The sequence below is a fragment of the Gadus chalcogrammus genome, chromosome 21 (genome assembly GCF_026213295.1).
Source record: "Gadus chalcogrammus isolate NIFS_2021 chromosome 21, NIFS_Gcha_1.0, whole genome shotgun sequence".
Classification (NCBI taxonomy): domain Eukaryota; kingdom Metazoa; phylum Chordata; class Actinopteri; order Gadiformes; family Gadidae; genus Gadus; species Gadus chalcogrammus.
This window is the reverse complement of record NC_079432.1, coordinates 13,064,156-13,088,083: the sequence shown is the minus strand read 5'-3', so window position 1 is coordinate 13,088,083 and position 23,928 is coordinate 13,064,156. Positions and strand designations below refer to the sequence as shown.

Here is a 23,928-nt window from a genome sequence, read left to right as displayed (position 1 = left end):
AAATGAATTTACGAGAAGATGACTACGGAAATTTGATTCTGATTAAGACAACCATTTTCAACACAGTGCCAACTTGTTTGTGTGTTACTGTGTGTGCGCGAAAGTGAGAGCATGAGTGAATGAGCGTTTGCTTGCATGTGCGTGCATGCGCATGCATGAGTGTGCGTGCGTGCGTCCACGTACTGAGGCTGCTCAGCTGGCGGATGACGTTGGCCAGGGAGATGTTGGTGACACACTCCAGCTCGTTCTTGATGTTCCTGGGCAGCACCGTGTGGCACAGGTGCCGCGGCTCGATGCTGCGCTTCACCAACGGCATGGCTCTGCTGGGCTGCCGCTACCTGCACACACACACACACACACACACACACACACACACACACACACACACACACACACACACACACACACACACACACACACACACACACACACACACACACACACACACACACACACACACACACACGGGAGGGGAGGAGAAGAGAGGAGCTTCACTCGGTGTTTCAAGGGTTTCGTAGTTCTACTGGCCGCAGCGACTGACCACAATCCCCCCTAGAATTCACTTTTGATTCAATTCAGTTGAATGACTAGCCCACCAGTGCTGGTGGTATTTTATTACGGAGCGTCAGCACTGTGTCGGGACACACAACACAAAAAAAGAACAACAGCAGACGGCGTATCATTTAGTGGTAGCCATATCACAACCAAGAGTCCTGGTGGTGTTGATGCTGGTGAAGGCTTGCCACGGTATATTCCACATGCCACGCTCACAACCAAGACCTAATGGATTAAAAACGGGTGAATACTGAGGGAAGATGTGGCTGGTCCGGGGGGGCCGGGGGGGACGGGGGGACGGGGGGATGGTTGGGGGGGCTAGAATAGCACAAGGAGAGAGCTGATTGCGGCTCTCCATCTGAGAGGAGAGCGGTCGGGGCGTTCAGATTTAAAAGGGGGTGCCCAGCTGTGCTGCTCTTCCCCCGTCTGTTCGCCTGAGTCAGCACCATCCTGCCTCCCGGATCACCCCCACATGCACACTTTCAAGCTATTGCTCTGGAGCGCTGGCAGCGTCTGTCTCCTGCGCTCAGCCAGGCTAATGACATAGCGCTACAGTATTGGAGCGGTTAGCCCTCCTCTACCTATACCGACGGCCCTGCCAAACAGGGAGGAGCGAGCGAGGCCGGCAAAGGGGGTTTCCCCGTTTCATCTTTCCGCCGCACCCCGATTCGCTTTGACGAAAGAGAGATAATGAAATGCGTCGATGTGTTGAAGTGCACAGATGAGCTGTGGCTGTGGCTGTGTGTGTGTGTGGCTGTGTGTGTGTGTGGCTGTGTGTGTGTGTGTGTGTGTGTGTGTGTGTGTGTGTGTGTGTGTGTGTGTGTGTGTGTGTGTGTGTGTGTGTGTGTGTGTGTGTGTGCATCAACACACAGGTTAAATAAAACAGCAAACGTCCAATGAAAACAGAATCCCTTAACTCCCACATATAAACACACCGAAATACTGGTCTATGTGGACATTTGTCCGTCAAATAGTAGACGTAATGCAATGCAACGCCACCTTCCTGGCCACCCAAAACATCCCAGACTCTAAAAAGTGTGTGCGCCCGGAAAAACCCCCAATATGGATACTGCGGTCGTGTCGTGTTGCCTGGCTTCGGGTGTGCCAGCCTGGGAACACAAGGGGGGCTACGAGCGAGCCACAGGATCAGGTGACATCCCCCCGTCGTCGTCAAACGACACCGTCTCCATGCAATTTGACAACGCGCCTTAATCGAAACGACACCTTCGCTCGTTAGCTCTGAGCGCTAACGGGAGGCGATGGGTTTAATGGTGTGTGTGGATCAGGTGCGACGGCAGGATAACTTCATAAGGCCCGGCCCCGCCTGCGGTAGGCCTCATTACAGCAGCTGTCCGGGTCGTGATAGCCGCCAGCCCGCCTCTTTCGATCTCCTGCCTCCATGTTGGTGTGCCGTTTCGGAGGAATAAACGTGATTACTTAGCGTGGTCTGTGGAAATGTAGAGGCGAAAAAAAAAAAGGGAAGGGGCTGTTTAAGGACCGAAACTGTCCCGTCCCGCAACCAGCCCTCTTTGGGGGCCTGATGCTATGGCCGAGGACGAGATGGTGTCCTGTTTTAACAGGTCTCTTTTTAAGGGTGATTCATCTTCAAATTGCCCCACAAAAAGAGTTGATGCCCATAAAAGGACAACTTGAGAAGTCAAGAGCTGTTTTTGGAGCGGCAGCGCGCCAGCAAGTTTGTTACATCACCAACCGAGAAAGACTGTTTTAGATCCGCGCTCACCTCTGAAATAACAAGTCCCCCACTCGCCCCTAACAGATTAATCTTCCCTCAAGCGCGCACACACACACGAACACACACACACGCACACACACACACACACACACACACACACACACACACACACACACACACACACAGACACACACAGGTTCCTCAGGTAAGCCAGCCACAAGCTGCACTTGACTGGGCCAACCTGTTTCTGGTCCAAATGCAAGGCTGACATTTTCTGCTGGCTTTTGAGGATAAGCAAAGTCCGGTCAACACTCCAGGGGGGCCCGGGGCCAAAACGAACCGTGGGCCCGCAGCGCTACGGGCAACGGTGGCCTTAAAATGCGCATTGCCAACATTGGATTTATGCATTAGGACTAACTAGCACTCCAGCTTATATGACAAACTATGCACACAGGAAATCAATCTGACGCCAAAAGTCAGAATAGCAGCACATTGCTGCAATGTGTTCCCCCAGGTTTGCCTTTGTCAATTAGATGTGATTGCGAGGGTTTATTTTGTATTGGCAATCTCGAAGATTTCTGTTTCGTTCCTTTGGTGCGCCTTTGGCAAGAAGCAGTTATCTTTGAGAGACACAGACAGCGTCGTCACCGACACCCAGTTGGTAACATTCATAATACTGCAAATGCAAAGGCTTTAAATATCTCAAAGGGACGCATGGAAATGACTCACCAATGCTAGTGGTACTGTAAGTAGCTTATTCAGTTCAGGTGCATTTCTAAAGACTCAACCGCCTTCTCTGAACCTTGTTTGTGAAACCGAAAAAGCGACTGGATCAATACGTTGAGACAGTGAGCGGGGACCACAACACAGACTCTAACCTTAAAACAAAAACACCTTGTGGAGATGCCAAAGTAGGTTGACCATAAAAGGAGTGTGGAAGGAAACAGAAACCGACATGAGCGAAGGGGAGAGGACAGAGGAGCCTGGCTGCAAAGGGTGTCAGGATGACAAGAAAGGTGTGAGAAGAGGGGAAAAAAAGAGTTTTATGTGAGAGAGTGAGAGAACTAGTCATGGTGAATGGTGAGAGACATCTGGAAGGAAGCAGGATTTAGTTAAGAGCCTTAAGGTGTGTGTCAACATCATGACAGCTGAACCCGACAAGTGACGATGCCCATTGTTTCAGGGACAGGGGGATGAGAACAACAGACTTGGTCAAAGACATGGAGCATTGACGAGCCAATAGAGCCTCGCACTCATGTGTTACCGATTATGTTCCTACAAAAATATAGGTCAACTATTCCCAAGGGTAGCGTAGTATTAAAGCCATCTCTCACTGCATGGTACATGGTAAACCTTCAAATAAACACAAACTTATACAAAATGAATACCAAACTGTTCCTAAACTAGCCAGTACTGGTGATCATTCATCGTAGCTTGGTCAGGCCCAGCTAGGGGCCGTGTGCTTTATACTCCTGGGGACGGCTTCTTGGCTTTGCGATCAATCTCCACAGCCTATATTCAATACGCCGAGTGCTCACAAGCTACAAGCCTCTCTGAACAAATGCATAAGAAAACACAATTGATCAGACCGCACGAAAAAGAAAAATCTTTAGCAACAAGGCCATCGATGAAACCACAACGATTAGAGAGAGAGATATGCCACTCGCATTGATCGTAATGTAGGGAAAAGATGAACAGTTCCCCTGTTGGGTTTATATCGTCTTTCAGGGGAGGCTGAAGTGTTAAAAATCTCGCCTTTCCCCACAGCAGAACAAACACCGGATCTGCGGCCTGTTTGACCCGTTGGGATCCCAGGCATTGGTCGCGTGTCCGATGTACAACATCCTTGAGTCCCTCTTGTTTATTTCCGCCTGCCTATCCATTAGACGTCCCCTCCTCCAGCCCTGGACCTTCCCTCCAGTGGCTTCGCTCGTCTTGGGTGGTGCCGCCCGCTGTCAGTTGTCACCATGGCAACGACCGTGGAGGGATCTCAATGGTCGCGTAACAATCTCCCAGGGGAAGTGGAAAAGTCAAGCAACGGTGCATAAGGGGTTCAGGTGTGGATGTGTGACAACAACTCTGTTTCAGTGAACAGCAAATGTGTGGAAGCGTGATGATGAGAGATGAAATGACACAGACAGACAGAGACATAGACACAGACAGACAGAGACATAGAGACAGAGACAGAGAGACAGAGAGACAGAGAGACAGAGAGACAGAGACAGACAGACAGGTTGCCATGACTAAAGGAGAAGGAGTGAGAGTGAGGGATTGAATTCCAAAGGGCCCTCATCCATAGTGAGGTGGCCCGAGCAGGAAGTGAGGGCGCGTGCCGCTGGGGCCCGGGGGTCAGCCTCCTGCGGTGCAGCTCATTGCTCCCAGGACAATACGCCCAACGAGGCCGTAATGAACCCCTAATAGAGTGTCTACTCACTCACACTGCTGCACAATAGAACAGGGGACCCCCCGGCCCCAGCAGGTCAAGGACCCCCACACACACACTCCCCACTGGGGTGGGGGGAGTGTGTGTGTGTGTGTGTGTGTGTGTGTGTGTACAGAGGTCAAAGAAAGCCACAAACGTATATAGAAACACAATCGCCCAACCACAAACACACACACAAACACACCGAAACACTGGTCCATGTAGAGATCAGACTATTGGCGCGTCATTGAACAGCAGACGTGCGTGTGTTCAAGTATCGACACACAGGTCAAGTAGAGATAGCCCTGAGCCGTGGACCGAGCTACTCAGAGGGGCTTATGATTATTTCAAAAGTCGATATTTGTTCTGTCGACTGTAGCTGGTGAAAGTCCTAAAGTACATGTCTACACACTCACCGAGTCATGCTGCCTTGTCAATAAGTGATGCACACTCCCTTTGAGCCAGTGAGTTAACGTTATTTAGACTATTCGTTGCTAATCTTTTTTCATTTTTTTTTTAAATTTTTCTTTTTTTGATTATTTTTGTTGTTGATCGTTGAATATGTGAAAGTCGAGCCCAGATCATTAGCTTTATCAGTACTTTAACAGCCCATGTTCATTACACCCACGTCGGAGCTCGGCTGTTCCTCTAAAGACTGATTTTGAAGTTAGAACCATAGGGGGAACTTTTAATAGTGCTGCTGTCCGACGGTCTGGCAGGTAAACACAGCAAGACACCTGTGATCACCTCTATCTCCCTCTGTCAGGCCGCTGTGATTCAGAGCCTCAAAATCTGTCGAGCATCCAATATCTTTACCATATCTTTATCGAACTTAAAAGAAAAAAACAACGTTCGAACTACATAAACTGCGGTAGTTTGTGACTTTAACACACCACCACAGCTGCGCTATGCGGCTACACTTGTTTTCACTTTCAGTTTGGATGTCGGGACGTTCCTAGCGTCCAGCATTGTTCTAAAACCCATCAGACACGTGAGGAACCAGCCCCACAACTTTGGCTAGTGAACCCATCGCACACAGCCTTTCAGCAGCAGTAGGCCTACATGAATGCACAGCTTCAAAGGCTCCAGCCTAGGCCGTGCCCAGTGGCCCCTGGGGGTCCTAGTCCAGCCATGCTCATAGTAACTGATTAAAGGTTATCTGTTTCTACGGCGAATGGACTCTCGGCTATTGGACGCCGCCATGCAAGGCTGAACGGGTTTGAAATGAGACTGTTCATTTCAAACAATCGATAATATGCCCTGGACAGACCTGGCTGCCCCTGGGGACGTTTACGGTGCAACAAAGAAACACTAAATCCAGACTTTGGATTGGTTTTACACACTGCCATCGAGGGTTTCACAGCGGGGCCCCGGGTGTTCGTCAAAGTGGTCTGCCAGTGGGAAACACAAGCCTCTTATCAGCGCTGCGATCAGATTTATGCAGAAACTCCTCCTCCGCAGAGCCGTACAACAGTCCTCATGGTTGTCTCCGCCGTTTCATTCAAAACTTTTCTACCGTCGGCAAATCCCCAGAGAGCTCGTTCAATCGCCTAGAAAGATCGGAGCATTATCAAGAACCTAGGTTAAAGAACGTTTTTGCAGCGCGTTACATTCTTCCCCCCCTCTGCACTATAAACAGAAGCCAACTTAAGATACTGAAATGCAGCCAATCAGGAGAGGCGGCAGAGCAAGGGTTACCAGTGGAGGGGGAGCGCGGATCAAACTGGTATGAGCGGTCACGACAGCTGGTTCAGATCAGACCTTCAGAGAACTTCCCATGCTCGTGTACGGATGGAAACCAACATGGGGAATAGTAAGCGTTCTCTTTGTGTACCTCAACATACAGTTTCAAAGCAAACCCTTTCAGGAAGGGATCCTGAAAAGGCATGTGTACATTTCGTAAAGAGTCACTCCAGGTAGAACTAAACTCTGATAACAGCTTGAGAAAATCATCAAGATGACTTCCACGCTGAGATATGAAAATGTCTTATTTTAGACTCTTTTTAAATATATGCAACTTTTCAAAACCAGGTCAGGCTCCCCTCCGATGAAATCAGGGTCCCAATACGAGAGGTAACCAGACTCACAGAGCACTGAGTCTATGAGCATGTGTCACAGCGTTGACAGGCCTCCTCTATGGTGAACCTCACTTCCGCACCCTTAAGTGTGCTATAATTTGCCAACCAGAATGGCTGCAGTCATCTGTCTTAGTGGTGAGCGTTTCGTCATTCCAACCACGGGGTCGGCGGTTCGAGCCAGCGCTGCGTAGCACTGTGGCGTCAGCCAAGAGTCCCTTACTCGTGGCTGCTATAAGTACGATACGTGATCGGCCTTTAGACGTGCCGGCGGATGTGATGGTTCAGTCAGAGGTGTATCCATGTCGTGCGCCCCGCAGCTTGTAAACGGAGCGCACCGAGTGGCATGCTTCGCATCTCCCGTCTAAATATAACCCTTTTTGTTTGTCTGTCAGGTTTGTTGACAAATAAGCTGTCTTCCCCCCCCCCCCCCCCCCCGTTAACCCAGTATCTTAACAATGATGTACAGGCTGGTCACTGGACCAGCTCTCCAATGTATGGCTGCCAATTAAAGTGCTGTGCCCACCCTCCGCCTCCCAGCAGTGACATGACACCTTCTGGTGTCACACACACACACACACACACACACACACACACACACACACACACACACACACACACACACACACACACACACACACACACACACACACACACACACACACACACACACACACACACACACACACACACACACACACTAAAAATACAGCAGCACACCAGGCTGTCAGGTTGGTCTCAAAGAGCTACGCCAACCAGGCTCGCAGAGGAAACCTGTGCCAATATGTGTTGGAGATTTCTCTTCACTAACGGCATTATTCACCCAAAACCTTGGCTGCTATTTGTTTTCATGCCTCATGATGCATGCATGGATATGTAGGCCCGAAATGTATGCTTTTGTGTGGGTCGAGATGAGAAAAATATCATTACAGTTTAAAATGGTCTTTTGGTCCATAGTTAGAATCCTTGGATCATTCCCGTCCCCGTTTCTCACCCACAAGCTAAACAGGTATGTGTCCACAGTCAGGGAAGTGTGTGTGTGTGTGTGTGTGTGTGCGTGTGTCAGTCTTGTAGCACACCGGCACAAAGGTGCTAAGATGGCAGTGGCTCATTTTCTACCCAAGCTATGTTAATATAATAATGTTGCCTGACAACAAATATTTCACAGTATTCAAACGAGCTAGTCAGAAATTTCCACCAGCAGATTTGCCTTGGCACTCGCAATGACTTCACAATACTGCTTGTTATTGTTCGTTTTTTTTGTTAATGTACGTATAAATATATAGTGGCAATCTCATGAGGCAGGAATAAGGCTTGTTTGCCGTTTTTCAAATGAGTCTATAAACCAATAAGTGAAATAGAGGCTCATTGAAGCATAAACGATACATACGTCAACAAAGCGCACATTGTATCCCTTTTTATTAATAATTCACGACCGGTGCCCTTTGGTTGAATTTCAATATCAGGCTCTTACCCTTTGTATTTAAAGGTCTGACCTTTTCGACTAGAGAAAGCCCACTTCAGAAATGAGTGTACGTTAATTGGCCACACAAGGGCTTGCAATATCAGTAACTGTTTCGATTAGTCTCAATTTAATAACACGTCATAATCTAGGGACCAGAGATTATAAACATTTGCAGGCATAACTTGGGTTATTCCAATCCTAATCAATCTTGTCTCTCATGTGCAGAAGATTAACGACACAACATGACTTCCGGCAGAGTGGTTCGACACCAAACCCACGTGGGTCCCTCGCTCTCCAGGGCCATTACACGGTGCTTAAGAGATTCACTCATTCATTCAACAAACATGCTGCATCATCACCACAGACACGCACACTGCTCAATATTCATGGGAAGTCTAATGAACGCACCGAGTAGAAGAGGTATGCGCTGAGTTCACAGAAAAAGGACCACAGCCGTGAATAATGAAGGCGCTAATGAATGTCTTTGCACGCGCACGGCGGCGCGCACTGGTTTAGGCTTTGAGGGGAGAATGTCATTATACCGTCTCCCATATTGTCGAACGCGACACAGGTAGGGGGGGGGGGGGACGCGATCAGGAGCCGTGCACTCCAGAAACGATGCCGGTTCCGCTAACAAGAGATTATGTCGTGTTATGCCTGCGAATGGGAATAATAAAAAATAAAAATAAAGCACACAACTTTAATGACATCTTTTTGCTGAGGAGAGACGAGCGCTGCATGCTTATGTCTGTAAACAGGTCTTTTTGAAAAGGGCAAATTGTTGCCCGAAGCGACTACGCCGACCAGCAGAAGTCTGTTGTACCCATCACCAGCCATCTAATCACATGAGAAGCCCGTCTTCCCTCTAATGAGAACGTCTTTGTTATTGGCAAAGCAGCAGTGTTATTTTTGGATTGTTTCTGCATTTATTCAAGCTTATTGTACTTTAATGTGACACAAAATCATTGAGCGTTATTATATTAATGTTGTTGATTTATGTATGTTTTGATGGGTAAGCAGTGAACCCCAGGACGCCAAGCTGACTACGCCTTTTTTAGCTAATCGGGATCTTTTAATAAACAAAAAGGTAAGTACATAAACACAATAGGGGTTTGTGGTTGTGTGTATGTGCACTTGGTGGAGAATTAGGGCCTACCACTAGCCAATCGCGGATATATTTTTCCACTCAGGCAGGCAAAAAGACAAAACACACACACACACACACACACACACACACACACACACACACACACACACACACACACACACACACACACACACACACACACACACACACACACACACACACACACACACACACACACACACACACGATTGAAGTTTAAGGTTGAGAGCTTTGTGAAGTTATGGGTTAAAGGACTTAAGAAAGTAGAAAAAAATTGTAGCCAAACGAAGAAGGGATAGGGCCAAAAAAGTGAGGGTCGACAGGGAAGGAAGCCGAGAAAAGGCTACCAGCTCAGGTGATACCTCAGGTGAATATTGCACCATGTCATTCATTGCACGCCATCTATTACTATACTATGTGCCATGTTTGACAATGATCAGTTGTCAAACATGACAACCCCGTCATCTGAGGGATATTAATACTGATGTCAAGAACAAGAGCAAGTACTATTTCAAGTGTGAGTCGATGTGGACTAGATGAGGAGTCATCTTTCCCCGATCTGTTTTATTAGACCGCACATAATTGTCTTTCATTTCCCAGCTCAGAACTCGTAATCTGTTCGCCACTGTGTAAATATGTGTCCAGAAAGAACAGAACGGCGCGTCCAAAAATTTAAAATCATGTTTTGAATCCAAAATATGAAAAATAGGCGGTGATCGAATGATGGTATTCAAAATTTTTAAAAGTGCCACGTTTTAACAAGCCTCAGAATGAATAGTGCCAGCTCAAGCGATCAATGCAAGCCATTGTTAGCAATGACCTCCCTGGTCTGAGCAAATGGTTCAGGGGTTTCGATTCCATTAGAACAGCAGTTTAAAGCACTGCTCTGGTTAATTTTCTCAATAACGATCACCTCGATGGCAATTACAGGGTATGGAGGGAAAGCTGGCCACGGCAGAGAGAGATTTGTAAGCTTAATTCAACCAATTGGAAGGTGATCATGACAGCTGTGCAAACATCTAATAGGCCGTCCCAGGGGGATGCAGCGATTCTGTGGCCACACATGACTGAGCCGCTTCCGTCCGAACGGTTTGTGCAGGATAAACTGTTGGGTCCTCAAGGTGCCCTTGGTGTGTGTGTGTGTGTGTGTGTGTGTGTGTGTGTGTGTGTGTGTGTGTGTGTGTGGCCAGGTAATATTCAGTACATCAGAGTATCGGTACACACTGAAGGATTGGGGAGTTCTGTGTAAAATCCGCCATTTCATCAATCCGCATTTCTGCTTTCTGATAGACAGAAATTGTCTGAATTGGAACCAAAGCAACGCATTGGACTGGCGGGTAGTCATTTTCCTTCAACCCAGTGCTTTTCAATCAAAGGAATGCTGCAGACCTTCATGCAGAACCAAGAAGGCCCAAAGTCATAAACAACACACACACACACACACACACACACACACACACACACACACACACACACACACACACACACACACACACACACACACACACACACACACACACACACACACACACACACACACACACACACACACACTTTAGAGTTCAATGCTGATCCAGTGAATCAAACCAAGCCTATCTTCTCCTTCAGCTGCATCCGTGACCAAACCAAACCATGTGACAGAAAATGCCCGGCGCAGACAAACACAGAAAGCCCTGTTCCCTTCTGCAAATCGGAAGCATCACACACACACAAAGTAACACACACACATCAAATTGTGTACCCTGAACACACACTAAATCATATGGGCGTGACAGCTGTGTGCCCTGAGCGATACCACTGCAGCCTGCGTTGGTCCCTCTCCTGACCACAGGCTGCCCCCCCCCCCCCCCCCCCCCCCCACCTCCCCCTCTCTCTCTCTGGAGAAACAGCTTTTCACTAGGGGTCAAGAGGTCAGCCCATGGGCATCATGTGGGCTGCTTCTCCTGCCATCTCATCTCCCCCTCTTTGACAGCAACATGCTGAAACCCCAATGCTTGGTTGCTCATACCGTGTGTGTGTGCGTGCGTGCGTGCGTGCGTGCGTGCGTGTGTGCGTGCGTGTGTATATTGATATACAGAGAGAGAACAATATTGACTAAATTAGGGCTATGGCACCATCTCTGCCATGATACCCAACAATGATAGTGGCATTGATTGGAACGGTTGCCAGGCGTGTGTGTGTGTGTGTGTGTGGGGGGAAGGGTTCCTCAGGGAAGGGAGCCGAGATGAGATTTGAAGTCGCTGGATGAATCTCAGTTAAGGCTGTCCCCATTATTTAACTGACTCACACTACGTACAGCGCAAGTGCATAAGAACGCATTCAGTCCCTACCGCAACAGCGCACTGCCGTGCCCGGTAGCACGTAATCCACAAGAAAACGCAGCAAAGGGCAAAAAAATACTCCCACACATGCATTCCCTTTAAACAACAACGCGTCCCCATCATCCATCATCAAGGTTGATTTAATATTCAATCATTCACCACACTCTCCATGTCTTCCAAACAGCTGTCTGCAAAGGCCCTGCGACAACAGAGATGGGGGGGGGGGGGGGGGGGGGGGGGGGGAGAGAGAGACAGGAGCACCCCCCCCCCCCCCTCCTCCAGCCCCCCCGCTGCCTCCAGCTGTCAGGGCGCATTGTGAGCCCCTCAGCTTGATTCCTATCGGCGTATCTTGAAAGGGAACCTAATCCATTTCTTCCTGCAGGTAACACGCTGCACCGTTTCCTCGTCCCCTTCCTCTTGGTTGTGCTCCCTCGCCGCCCACAGTCCCCTGCCTCTCCTTCATCTTATCGCTGGTATCATTCAAGCCCTGCAGCTTTTATTAATAGGGGAAAGGGCTGGACAGAATGACGTGTGTGTGTGTGTGTGTGTGTGTGTGTGTGTGTGTGTGTGTGTGTGTGTGTGGTCATACTTCAACGTTTTCAGTGGTTGAATGGCCAACGTGGCGTTCCCCCCAGTTGTCTTTGGCTCGACCACACCCGTCATGGCGCCCCCACCCCCACCGTGGCTACGGAGAAGGCCGTGACTCGCCTCCCACTCGGTGCAGGCAGCAGCCCCCCTGTATGACTCCTTCTGGGGTCCGGTCCCCACGAGGGGGGCTCTGCGGCGTTCCCCATCCCGGATGAAGCGCATCCGAGTCCGTCTGCGTTGCTGGACCATTTATGCGAGACATCTTGTTTTTCTCTTGATTGTATAATGAGCCCATCACACACTGAGCCTAATTGACCTGCTCCAGTCATATTCTTTTGGGGGGGGGGAATATCATAAAAATTTCAGCAAATATCACAGCAAGAAAATTAGCACATTTATGTAAAGCAATTTACACTGAAAACACCGCTGGTTTTTCGCTATACACACACACACACACACACACACACACACACACACACACACACACACACACACACACACACACACACACACACACACACACACACACACACACACACACACACACACACACACACACACACACACACACACACACACACACACTTCAGACAGGCCTACCAGACTGAAATAACACGGTTTGACAAGGATTTCTGCACCCTTTCTTTTATCCAGCATTGAACTGTGGAGATCCGTCGACACTTTCCAACCCAGCCCAACGTTTCACTCCGCCGTTAAACACGCCAGAGGACCGGGCCGAGACGCCCATCAAGTGGGGGTCGGAGGACCCCAAGACTTCTTCTGGAAGGCAAAACGGACAAGAGACCGGGCGGACGTGTAATTGCTCCATTATTCCCTAGCGTGTTGAAAGCACAATAAGGGAATAGAGTGCAGTGGGCGGGGACGAGGAGAAAGACTAGAGGGATGGCCTTTGTTTTTTCCGAACAAGAGAGAGCCCACATAGAGGGATCCGACAGGCGGGGGAAGCCGGGGCGCGGTGTTCGGCGGGTGTCGCTGGGGCCTGTCCGTCAGGACCCATCACTCCTTCAGAGGTTCAGCCACGCAAACCAGGCCCGTGTCCCCCAGAGCCGCGGCTAACATTTACATAACGTGCAGCGACTTGACCTCCTGACTTCAACCGCCGCGGTAATACGGGTTCCCCCCCCCCACCCCCCCGCCCGAGCCCTGGCTTTAGCCGACACGTGGGCGCCCGCCTGCGGCCCCCCCAGGCTGGGTAGCAGCGCGCCGGGTTAGCTGCAGTGCGCTTAGCTGGCGCTCCATCACTCTGATGGATGAGGGGTAATGGGATGTGCACGGGATGCGCGTGATCAGGGAGCCTCGAGAAAAAAACAAGCTATTACTCAAGCGTAGGGTTGGGCCGGTGTAGCCTTTTTCCAACCTCTTTGATAATTAAAACAACGCTGAATCAGACCGATAATATGCAGCTTCACCTACAGATAGCGTGTGCTCGATAAAGACACATCGGCAGCCACGTGGAGCATCACGCGTTAAACGCGAGAATAAAAACAAAAAGACGGTAACCGAGACAACCGAGTTACACCGATGGCTGATCTAAGCAATAGGCTACGTTCTATGCCACATACACGCCGATATGTTCTAGTTTTGAAACGTGTTGGTTTTGCGCGTTTATGCATAGCGTGCACAGCATCCAAGAACCCCTACAATTGAGACTTTTGAAAGCGTGGCTGAATCATTTTTGGTTTGAAAATCCTGTCCTTCCCTAATCCGTCATGCCCTTATCATGTGACGTTTTTATGGAAGAAAAGCTTTTGTTTTCGTCGTTTTCGAACCTACTCATGCGAGTGCATGCACGTCATGACCACGGACACGTGGCCATGACGTTTGGCCTAGACCATGAATGTCATCCTTTATATATTTAAATGCCAGATAGGAAAGTCAACTGAGGGCGATGGTTGGGATCAACTGGGAGATTCACATTGATTCTTCTTCAAGGCTTCAAGTCTTCGATTACTCTGCAGCCTTAGGCTACTATCCTAACGCCAACGAAACATTGCTTTGAGAACAAGTAGACAAACACTCTCACTCTATCAAAGGACAAACCAATTGACGTCAGCTCTCTTTCAAAATAGTGATGATTGCAGAGATCTTTTCTGCAATCTTCCATGTTAACACGACGCTGGGTTGGTCATTAGCCAGAGGGGGTTTGATGAAAGCAGGGCACTAGTGGAGTGGATGAGGGATTCTAGCATGGCTCTGCAGTCAGCGCTCGCCTAGCTGGATGGCTGACAACACTCAGGCGCCTCAGAGGAAATAGTCATATTCACACATCCACAATCTTTCTGAGGCACCGGAGCTCTGCACGCAAAGGGACACTCACAGAGTGTGTGTGTGCGTGTGCGTGTGTGTGTGTGCAATTGTTAACCAACATAGGCATCCCACTGCCCAACAGGAAGGGCAAAGGGGCCATGGACAAAATGGATAACCGTCACCGTCCATTAACAGCCGATATGAGTGCATCATTCAAGAGTTGTGCGTCGCACTCCTTTTCCTCCCACTTATGTAATACGAGCATAGCACCACACTGTTGCTATACACTGGGACCTATAAATGGAATGGATTATGTAAGAGAAGCTCTTGTCTTAGAAGGATCGTTGTGTCCTTGGCCCCTTTCCCATGGGCCGTCTCTACCGGAGAGGCTGGCGCATATTTCATGTCACCCAAACGCTAACACAGTAGGCCAGAGAATAGACGAAATACTCCAAAAACGCCCACCCGCCATTCAGCTGCCTCGCCTCCTCACAGGGCTCAGACAGAAGAGGGTGAATGCTGTGTGTACTTGGAAGTAGTGCATCTTATCACTGAAACCCAAACACAGCTAGCGGGGACTTGATGTTCAATGTGTGGACCCTTAACCACCAAAAACGTCTAAGGCCGAACAGGTGAATGCCACAGCTTGCGATACCAAGTCATTATTGAGCCAATCTATCTCAGATTGACGTGTCAATTGTCTACAACCTCTGCCAGGAGTTCTCTACAGAAGCTCTGGTTCATTCATAAAGGGAGTCTCTATCTCAACACATCGTGGGAAGTTGATGTTGCACAGTCACCCTTGAACATCAGAGACAAAGGGAGAGTAAGCTTGCTGACATGCTTGCCTCACATGTCGCTCCCCTGAGACGGGACGCCGCAATGAGGGCCTGACGGACACATGCCAAGAGCCACTGGCTGCCAGATAAAGACACTCTCCCATCAATGCTGTAGTTGCCTAACGGAGGACCACCAAGATGACAGAAAATAACAGAATGTATCAAACGTATTCACTGACTGCATTAAAGGAGTTTTTTCCTTTGTTGGGTCAGTTGATGTTGAAAGAACTGTTTGAATAAAGCTTTGCGTGTTGGACGCAAAGCTGAATAATTAACCTTATTAAAACACAGGCCTACTTCAATAAAAATACCAGCCGGTTGAAATTACTTAATGCAAACTCTTTTAGCTTGGCTGTGTTACTCTTCTGCCATCATATAGGGGCAGATGTATTTGAGCAATTGCAACATGGTGTTCCTCATTAACTGCTTTCAAAGTGGAAGACTGGAAGTGCATCACAGTTAATATGAAAAACCACACATTTATAATAAAGCCAAACTATCGGTTCACTCTTAGAATAAAGCCTAAAATATAACAGCGTACTCCTTTATAAAGAAACAGATCTTAATAAAACTAAATAAGAACAGATCAATCCTATTCATTTCCCTTTCAGAGCGCACCGGATTGATGCAGTTAAAAAAAAAATGAAAAATCCCTTAATTCATGGTATCAGACGTCTCTGGTGGATATTTGTTTCCAACACAACTCCCGTGGGAGACGCTATAGTGAAGCCACACCGATGGGTTGTGTCGGCGGGCCGCGCCGCCACAGATCGCCTTCCCAACTGGTCACGGTCCAAGACTGATCCTGCCTCCTGGAGATGAGGGGGGAGAAGCAAAGCGGGCCGGCGGGGACCCTTGCTGCGAACGGCAAATGAACTGCTAAATATTGGCTTCTCACTTAAGGCGGCAGTAGTCTGTGTACACAGGGACCCCTGCTGAGAAATTGTGGTCAAACACATTAAGATGCTAAAGAGCTCGCTTCCTCTCCGACGCGCCTCCGCCCCTGAGCGTCCCTTGGCCGCCACCGCCGCGTTCCTCTCTTCTTCCCTTCTTTCATTCATTTAAGAGATTCCGTTTTTTCGCCATTTGAGAGGAGTGGGTGTCCCACTTGCATCTAATCACGTTCCTTGTGAGCACTGAAGGAGAGAGGGAAGCAGTCACGCATTAGAGAGAGAGCCTGTTAAGGATTGAAGGATCCCGTCGTGGCATCGTTGTTCAGCGTATACCCCCGTTCCCGGGAATGGGATGGGAATGTATTTCTCTCCGCTCCGCCGCCGCCTCAGCAGCAGTACAGTAGAGGCAGGGAGGATGAAAGGGTTGGAGGAGGGACAATCTGTATGCAATCCCCCCCCCCCAGCACATGTGTGCCTGCTATGCGCCTCAGACTGATGAGCAAACAGCGCATCCCTTCAATTGCATGCATTCTCCTCTCTCCGGCTGGCTCCATCTTTTTTCTTCTCCTGCCTGTTTATTCCTCGTCCCCCTAACAAACGCTCTTCCGTCTTCCTCGCCGGTCCGACGCTACTTCACCCCCCCCCCCCCCCGCTCTCCAGCCCTTGACGGGGCGGGGGTGCGAGAAGAAAAATGAGTGCTGATGAAAATCCTAATGGGAAGGGCTGCGTCGTCTGTAATTGAATACAGACGTCCTGAGTCCTGACACAAAGGCCTTACAGTAGCTGACATGATAAACGCAGCACGCCTCGCATCTCCCAGGCCCCCTATCACTCAACATCCCATCGCCACGGCAACCTGAGGCATCCAACGTTCTGGATCAATGGAACCCAATCAGTGGAAAAGACAGGGAGCCCGGGCGTGGAAGGGTGCGAGAGACAGAGAGAGACAGAGAGAAGGAAAGGGGGAGAGAGAGAGAGAGAGGAAATATTCAAATGAACAGTTGGGGGAGGCACGATGTGAGAGCAGAGTGGTGACTGGAAAGGGAAGAGAGAGTGAAAGAGAGAGGGAGATGCTGATACCCATTATGGGATCAGTGGTTTGCTTAACTTTGCATATTCAAATGTTGTAAAATAAATGTCCAGAGCAGCTGCAGCATGGCACTTTGGAAGTGACCTCATTGCGTTTTGAAATGACTTATGTAATCGAGGACACATAAAAGAGTTAAGAGTGCATTAGGTTACATTTAAGAGCCATTATTTGAGTGAAATGTGCCGTGAAAATTACAGTTTCAAGTGGACTGCACTTGCCTCCTTTTGAGCAAATTTACAGTAGATTAAGACCTGACCAATCAGTGTATCTTTAATCAACCAATAATTAACATCAGTTAAAGAGGTAATAAGTATTATAACATAGCATTAGCCTACGGGTGAGGGCTAGGGATAGGTTTAGTGGGTAAGGGTCCAAACCATATTAAATAATGTCTTGACCCTCTTGACCACTCTAACCTCTCACCTCCAGCCCTGTGAAGGGGCCCTGCACCCACTTGGCATGTAAACACAACAGAGGTCTTTATTGCAGGCACACTGATGTTGGCACCGCATGTGCAAAATGGAAGCACACACACACACACACACACACACACACACACACACACACACACACACACACACACACACACACACACACACACACACACACACACACACACACACACACACACACACACACACACACACACACACACACAGCACACCATTAGTAGCTGGATCCATTGATACAAAGGCTACAGTATCCCACTGTTCATGGGTTAAACTTGATGCTGTGTGGTTAGAAACAGAAAGAGGAAAAAAGGCAGGGATGAGGAGGAAGAGAGACGGAGAGTATCGGACTACGTTCACTCGTAGGCAGGCATGATAATGACAGCTGGGGGCGCGGCATCCGCACGCAGGCCCTAACTGACCCTATTGTGTCTGCAGTGGTGGAGCTCTTTGTGGAGGGAACGGGTCGGGCCCGCCATGCGAAACCCTGGTTCTCGGGTTTTCCTAATACCTGGCAATGGAGAAACGAAGCCTGACACCATTTCACCCCCTGCGGCCTCTGGCATGGCTGCCCATTCATTTTCCCCCTTGGAGATCACAGTAATTGTCCAGATCAGGTCTATGGTTACCGACAAACTAAAATGTACAGCTAGACCTTCTTTTTTGTATTCAAAAGAAACTTGCAAGTGAGTCAAAGCGTGCGACCACTTTTGAAACAACAAAACGTAAAGCGCTGCACAAGCAGTACTTCAAGGGCAAAACAAACAGATACGAGTGCAGAACAGCTACATCAGAACAGCTACAGCAATCAAATCAAGGGTCGGCCGTTTGTTTTCTTCACTCACACTCCCGAAAATAAGGATGACTTTGTTTTGTTTGGTGAAATCGGTGGTTGTGACATGACACCAACATAATAGACATTGCAACCCCTAGTTCAGATCCTTCTTATTAGGTGCAGTGCGGGGGAATAACGGCGATCTAGTCTGACAGCCAGTCAGGCGGCACGCAAACGTCACCCCACACTCGCATGGTGGTGTCCAAACTAAGCGAGCCACAGCTCGTGATGGGGCGCGCATCTCATCTCATTCCATCTCATCCCATCTCATCCCACAGCGAAAATACCAATGACAGAATGACTGCTTCAATTAAATAACTAGAAATTCAGAACAAGTCCAAACTAATGCCAACTACCAGGGTGTGTTCCCCGGGGGCCGCCGTGGTTTAGGACTCCAGGCTGATTGATGAGTCCTGAAGGTTTCCGTCTGCAGCTCCATCAGCAAACAGGCAGCTGTTTACCGAGGCTGCGAACAAACAATTAGACAATCCAAGCCTTTGAGCCATTCATTGAAACCAGTCTGCCCACAAGACTTTGGCTGCAGACTACTTCCTGCTGAGGATGTTTCCTTAAAAGAACCGAACTTTAGGATGGAAGGGATCAGTGTTTACATAAGTGATCCAAAGCAGGGAAATAATTCTTAAGTAATAGTCCCTAAAGTCATTTAATAAAGATATTTACTCAACGCAACGCCCTTATAGTATCAGAGTATTTTAGCTTACCTTTGAGCTTAACATGGTATGAGTGGGAGACTCTCTAGTAGGGCTTATCATGAAACAACATGGTAGCACAGTTCACACTGCGAGTGCTTTGCAACACAGCAGCTGTGTTACCAGCAGAGACCAGTGGGGGCGCTGTGGTGCAATGCCGGGCCCGACCCCGGCCCTCTGCGGCAGGGGGGCCTACTGTGATAGACATATGAGTGACAGTGGAGGAGACGCAGCCAAGCAATATAAATAAACCACCACTTGCACTTTAAAACTTTGATAGAAGACATAAGAGAGGAGGAGGAGGAGATGAGAGGGAAGAGGTACATAAGAGGAAGAGGCAGGGATCAGGGTGGGGGGGTGGGGGATGGTAAGGTGGCAGTCACATGGGAGAACAACAATGAGACAGGTTTATTTCTGAGTGTCCCTGTCAACTTGCTCGGAGATGCCGTTGACAGCGACGCCCTCTTCGCCCATGGGAGAATGATGATGCAGGGGGAAAAACTAAACAAAAAGCAAAGGGTCGAAAGAAAGAGAGTGGTGTGAGAGAAATGACTAGAATCACTGCGGCGGAGCGGGGAAGACATTAGAACAGGAAGAACGGGCCGTTTGTTTAGGAAGAGTAATAAGACTGCCTTACCACTGCTTGATACAAAATATAGAACCAACAGGGAACGCGAATACACTGAGAGCGGACCCTCACAGATACTCCATGGTATAGTTGGCTAAAAACTCAGTGTGTTGGCACCTTGGCCTCTGAGGAGAAAAAGGGCCACGCAGTGCCAGGCCAGGCTGAGAAAGTTGTGGGGAAAGCCAGGAAGGTGGCGATGGAGGCGGTGGCAGAGGCGGAAGAGACACAAGGGCCACCAGTCAGAACTGAGGCTGAACCAAGCCCTGGTGCCCCGCCGTGGGTCCGGGCAAAGACCTCAGACAGAGGCGGCATTATGGAGCCCGTGGCCAGGGCCAGTGAGGGACAACAATGGCCTCTTGTGTATACGGGAGGCCGTGCATGATCGCAACAGCTGGGAGATAGTGGAGCCACAGAGAGGAACTCCTTATCCAGGCCATGCACGAACGCCGAAACACACACCATCCCTCTCCCTTTCTGTCTCTCTCACTACATCTCCGTCCTCTTTCCCGGAATCCCTTGCCGGCATTAACTTCATGTGAGCAGGCAGCAGTCACTGATGTTCCTTGTTTTCCACTTGCACTCTTTCCTTTTATATTTCTCTGAACTCTTTTATATTATTATTATTCTCCGTGTCATGCCATCAGCCCCTCTCGTCATGAGCAAGCAAGCAAATAAGACTCTGGGGGAAAACAAGAGAGACAGAGGGAGGGAGAAAGAGGGAGACAGACATTGTTCTCGTCGCTGGCATTGGATAACCAGAGTGGCAGAGGACTGGCAGAGGATCATAGAAATGTCAACAAGTAAGAGAGGTCCAATAAGCCTCTGCAGGAGAGATGCCAAAGCTCGCTCTACCGCGAGCGGCCTCAGGAGCCCAGAGAGGCAGAGAGAGAGCGATGGAGATAGAAAAACAAAAACTAGGATTTGTGCTGGAATGTTGCCCCCTTAAGAAGAAACACTCTGAATTGAGTTGCGCTCTATTTAGAGAACCCCAATTAGCTGAGATCCCGGCTTGGGTTATAAAGCTGACCTATAATCGATGTGTGCACCTAAAGAAGAAGAAATACCTTTTCTGTTTATTTCCGTCTCATACCTTCTGCTCTTCATCCATGTTTTATGGAGGCTGTATATGGTTGCTTGCGCGAAAAGGATAAAAAGCTATACGAGGACAGGGTGAGATACCAAGGACATTAGTTTTTGTTCACAGAGAGCCCAGGTCAGCGTGTCTCTTTGTCCTATCTCCTCAGAGGGAGATGGGAAAATCCGATCGCTGTTTCTATGAACATTATCTTAAGAAGAGCTATTGACATGTATTCTGCATTATATTCCTTAACTAAGAATCCTGAAAGTCTTAAGTGTCGGACACCATAGTTGTGTGTGTTTGCCTTCCCCATTCCTCTCTGCTAGTAGATTGCAATGAAAGCAAATGCCAAAAAAGACAGGTTCAGCCAGATTCTGACAAGGTCCGTGGCCTTCAAAAGGTCCAAGGAGATCATGGGTTGCAAGTTGCAACGCCACTACTGAAATATCCCTTCTGTACCGTTTGGAGAAGAGGTCCCTTAAATCAAGGGGGGTCCCTTGATTTAAGGGGGGCCATACTTAAAAAATATGGCATGACCTTAAACAATTGCACTCTATAAGCGAACGAGATGCATACTTTCAAACCAAACACACAACACAGAAGAATACGACACATGACTGATGATGAGCATCGGAGATGATTTAAGTCAGGATTTAAGCAGAAGATAATGGATGGGATTCTCTTTGAGTTATGCATGACATTTTCAAACGTGTCTTTCTCCGTTGACCGAATATTGGTAACTCAGTCAAATAAAGGCATTTGGCACCGGAACATAGATGCAAGGATCATGTGAGTTAAATCCATGAATAGGCCTGCTCTGTTCTCCTATGTTTGGTGGGCAGTGCAGCAAACTTGTAACAGCTGCAGCCCCATCAGTCTATTTAGTCTGAGAGGTCAAGGCTGTTGTTTGCCTCTACAACAACATGACCTAGGCTACTGTCTGTGGCAACCTTTACTATTGCTCAGTGCATTGGCATTATATGACTAGTACAGTGCATCAAGTCCCAGGTGTTAGTTCCATACACCTAGGGACAAGTCCCACTGCCTTGAGTCTGTTTCTGATGGCCACAGATTACCTGTTGCATTGTGATTAATAAAATATGTTGGGAATGATGTGGGTATTCCTTGTGATTTGTTAAGCTTCCAATAGTATTGATTTTGCTCTGATGCAATACCCAATGCAGCAGCATTATGTCACTTCATCTTTTGTCTGCTAATCCAATGTTCAAAGCGGGTATCATTTCTAGCTTTTTTTTCCTCCCGATTGACTCAAAATTTGTCAATATGAGAGTTTGTTGCAACAGTCAATGCAACGGGAGATTGGAAAGCTTGCTTTTGGTACATTTAAAGATACCAGTATGTTTCAACCCTTTTATCAATGCAGAGGACAAATAACGATACACTTCCATGCCCATTTCACGTTCTGGTCAAATGTCTTGCACTGTGTTCCAGCTGCAGAACCAGATGGGACTCTGTATTTCGTTATATGGGTTCCTATACCGCTAACAAAAATATGTATTTCTATGACCCTGCTTTTTTTTCCCGGTCAGTTTTCCCTATAACATTTGAAATAACATAACGTTTCCAAATACCACAGAGCATTTTGTTCATTAGGCTGAGGGGCTACCATCCCCCCTTTACTGCAAACCCAGCGAGCTTGGAATACGACCCCAGTCCCTATCCTCTCTCGGCAAGGCGATGCTTTCTTCGTGGGAAAAATGTAGTCGCGCCATGCAAAAGCTATTGGTTGTACAACAGCGTCTCAACTCGCAAACCTAATCTTTCTTATTTTTTTACTACACTTGAACGATAAAGTGTTGCTTAAAATGGACAGGAGGATGATCTATGCATGTTATCGCTCTGCATTAAATTGTCCGGAATGCCAATGCATCTAATGCAGTTTGTGCAAAAGGGGAGCATACTGTTCACATACAGTTATACAATTTGTGAATGTATACACAACATTCGCGATGTCGCAAGGGAACTTTAAATTGGTGAAATGTAACACTGTTTGCATTTCTTTTTACGCCATAACGTTTATAAATTGCATTTAACACTTGTCACCTGTGCCAGCGTATAATATTGATGGTTAGAGCTCTGTTGAAATACTACCAACATTGCAAATCTGCAAGCAACCATTAGTAACTGTTTCTAGAGTAGGCATGTTACCTGAAATGAAGAAGTTATTCGTTGAATTGCATTATTGCATTACGCCTACCTGATAAGTGTGTTCGGTTCGTCTTATTTTCTTCCCATTCCTAGTGAGTTAAGAGCGTTCAATCGTATCTAGTAATCGCAATCTCCAGCCTGGGTCCATATTAGAAGTGCCACTGATACCCTGTGTAAAAGGAGTCCTGGTAAAAAGCAGCAGTGGAGATGGATCAAGTCACTCCCTTCAGAAAGGGATCCACAGAAACGAATGTAGTGTTAAGGGTAATTAATCGGCTGCAATCAAGTAGATCCCATACATTGCGGCAGGCATATCCACTGCTTTAGTACGCATTTACAATTTCAGATTTTCTTAATGCAAAGTAAGTGAAACCACGTTTGATCTTGTGGAGATGCACCTATTGCGAACTGACATAATGGTACGCACCACTCTATTGTTGGAGCGCTGGAGCGTCCCGTACAACTGCTTGGCATGCCCAGCAGAAAACGTGCGCGTAGGCTTGATTGGCTGGTTACCTCCACCCACGCTCGGCCGTCTAAATAAATATACTAAATAAAAACTTACTTTATAAACGTTAATTGTTCCAATGAATTTCCATTTTTGTATCTCCTAACTGGACATTTTTTCTAAATAAAATCCGCTGTTCATCAATACTTCGTGACAGTTGGATAATCGCGCAGTCTTTCATGTCTGCCTCAGTATATTTTGTATTCTACATATATA

At 48.1% G+C, this 23,928-nt stretch overlaps 1 protein-coding gene across 2 annotated transcripts in view; it reads right to left on the bottom strand.

Annotated features, from left to right (window-relative positions):
- Positions 1-23,722, bottom strand: part of wasf1 (WASP family member 1) — a 53,138-nt gene extending 29,416 nt beyond the window's left edge. For both annotated transcript variants that reach the window (XM_056581614.1, XM_056581616.1), the window contains exons 1-2: positions 23,254-23,722; positions 184-338 (exon numbers count right to left, since the gene is read on the bottom strand). In XM_056581614.1, coding sequence (XP_056437589.1) covers positions 184-316 — 133 coding nt within the window. In that variant the 5' untranslated portion in view covers positions 317-338; positions 23,254-23,722. The remainder of the gene's footprint in view (positions 1-183; positions 339-23,253) is intronic.
- Positions 23,723-23,928: the final 206 nt, after the last annotated feature.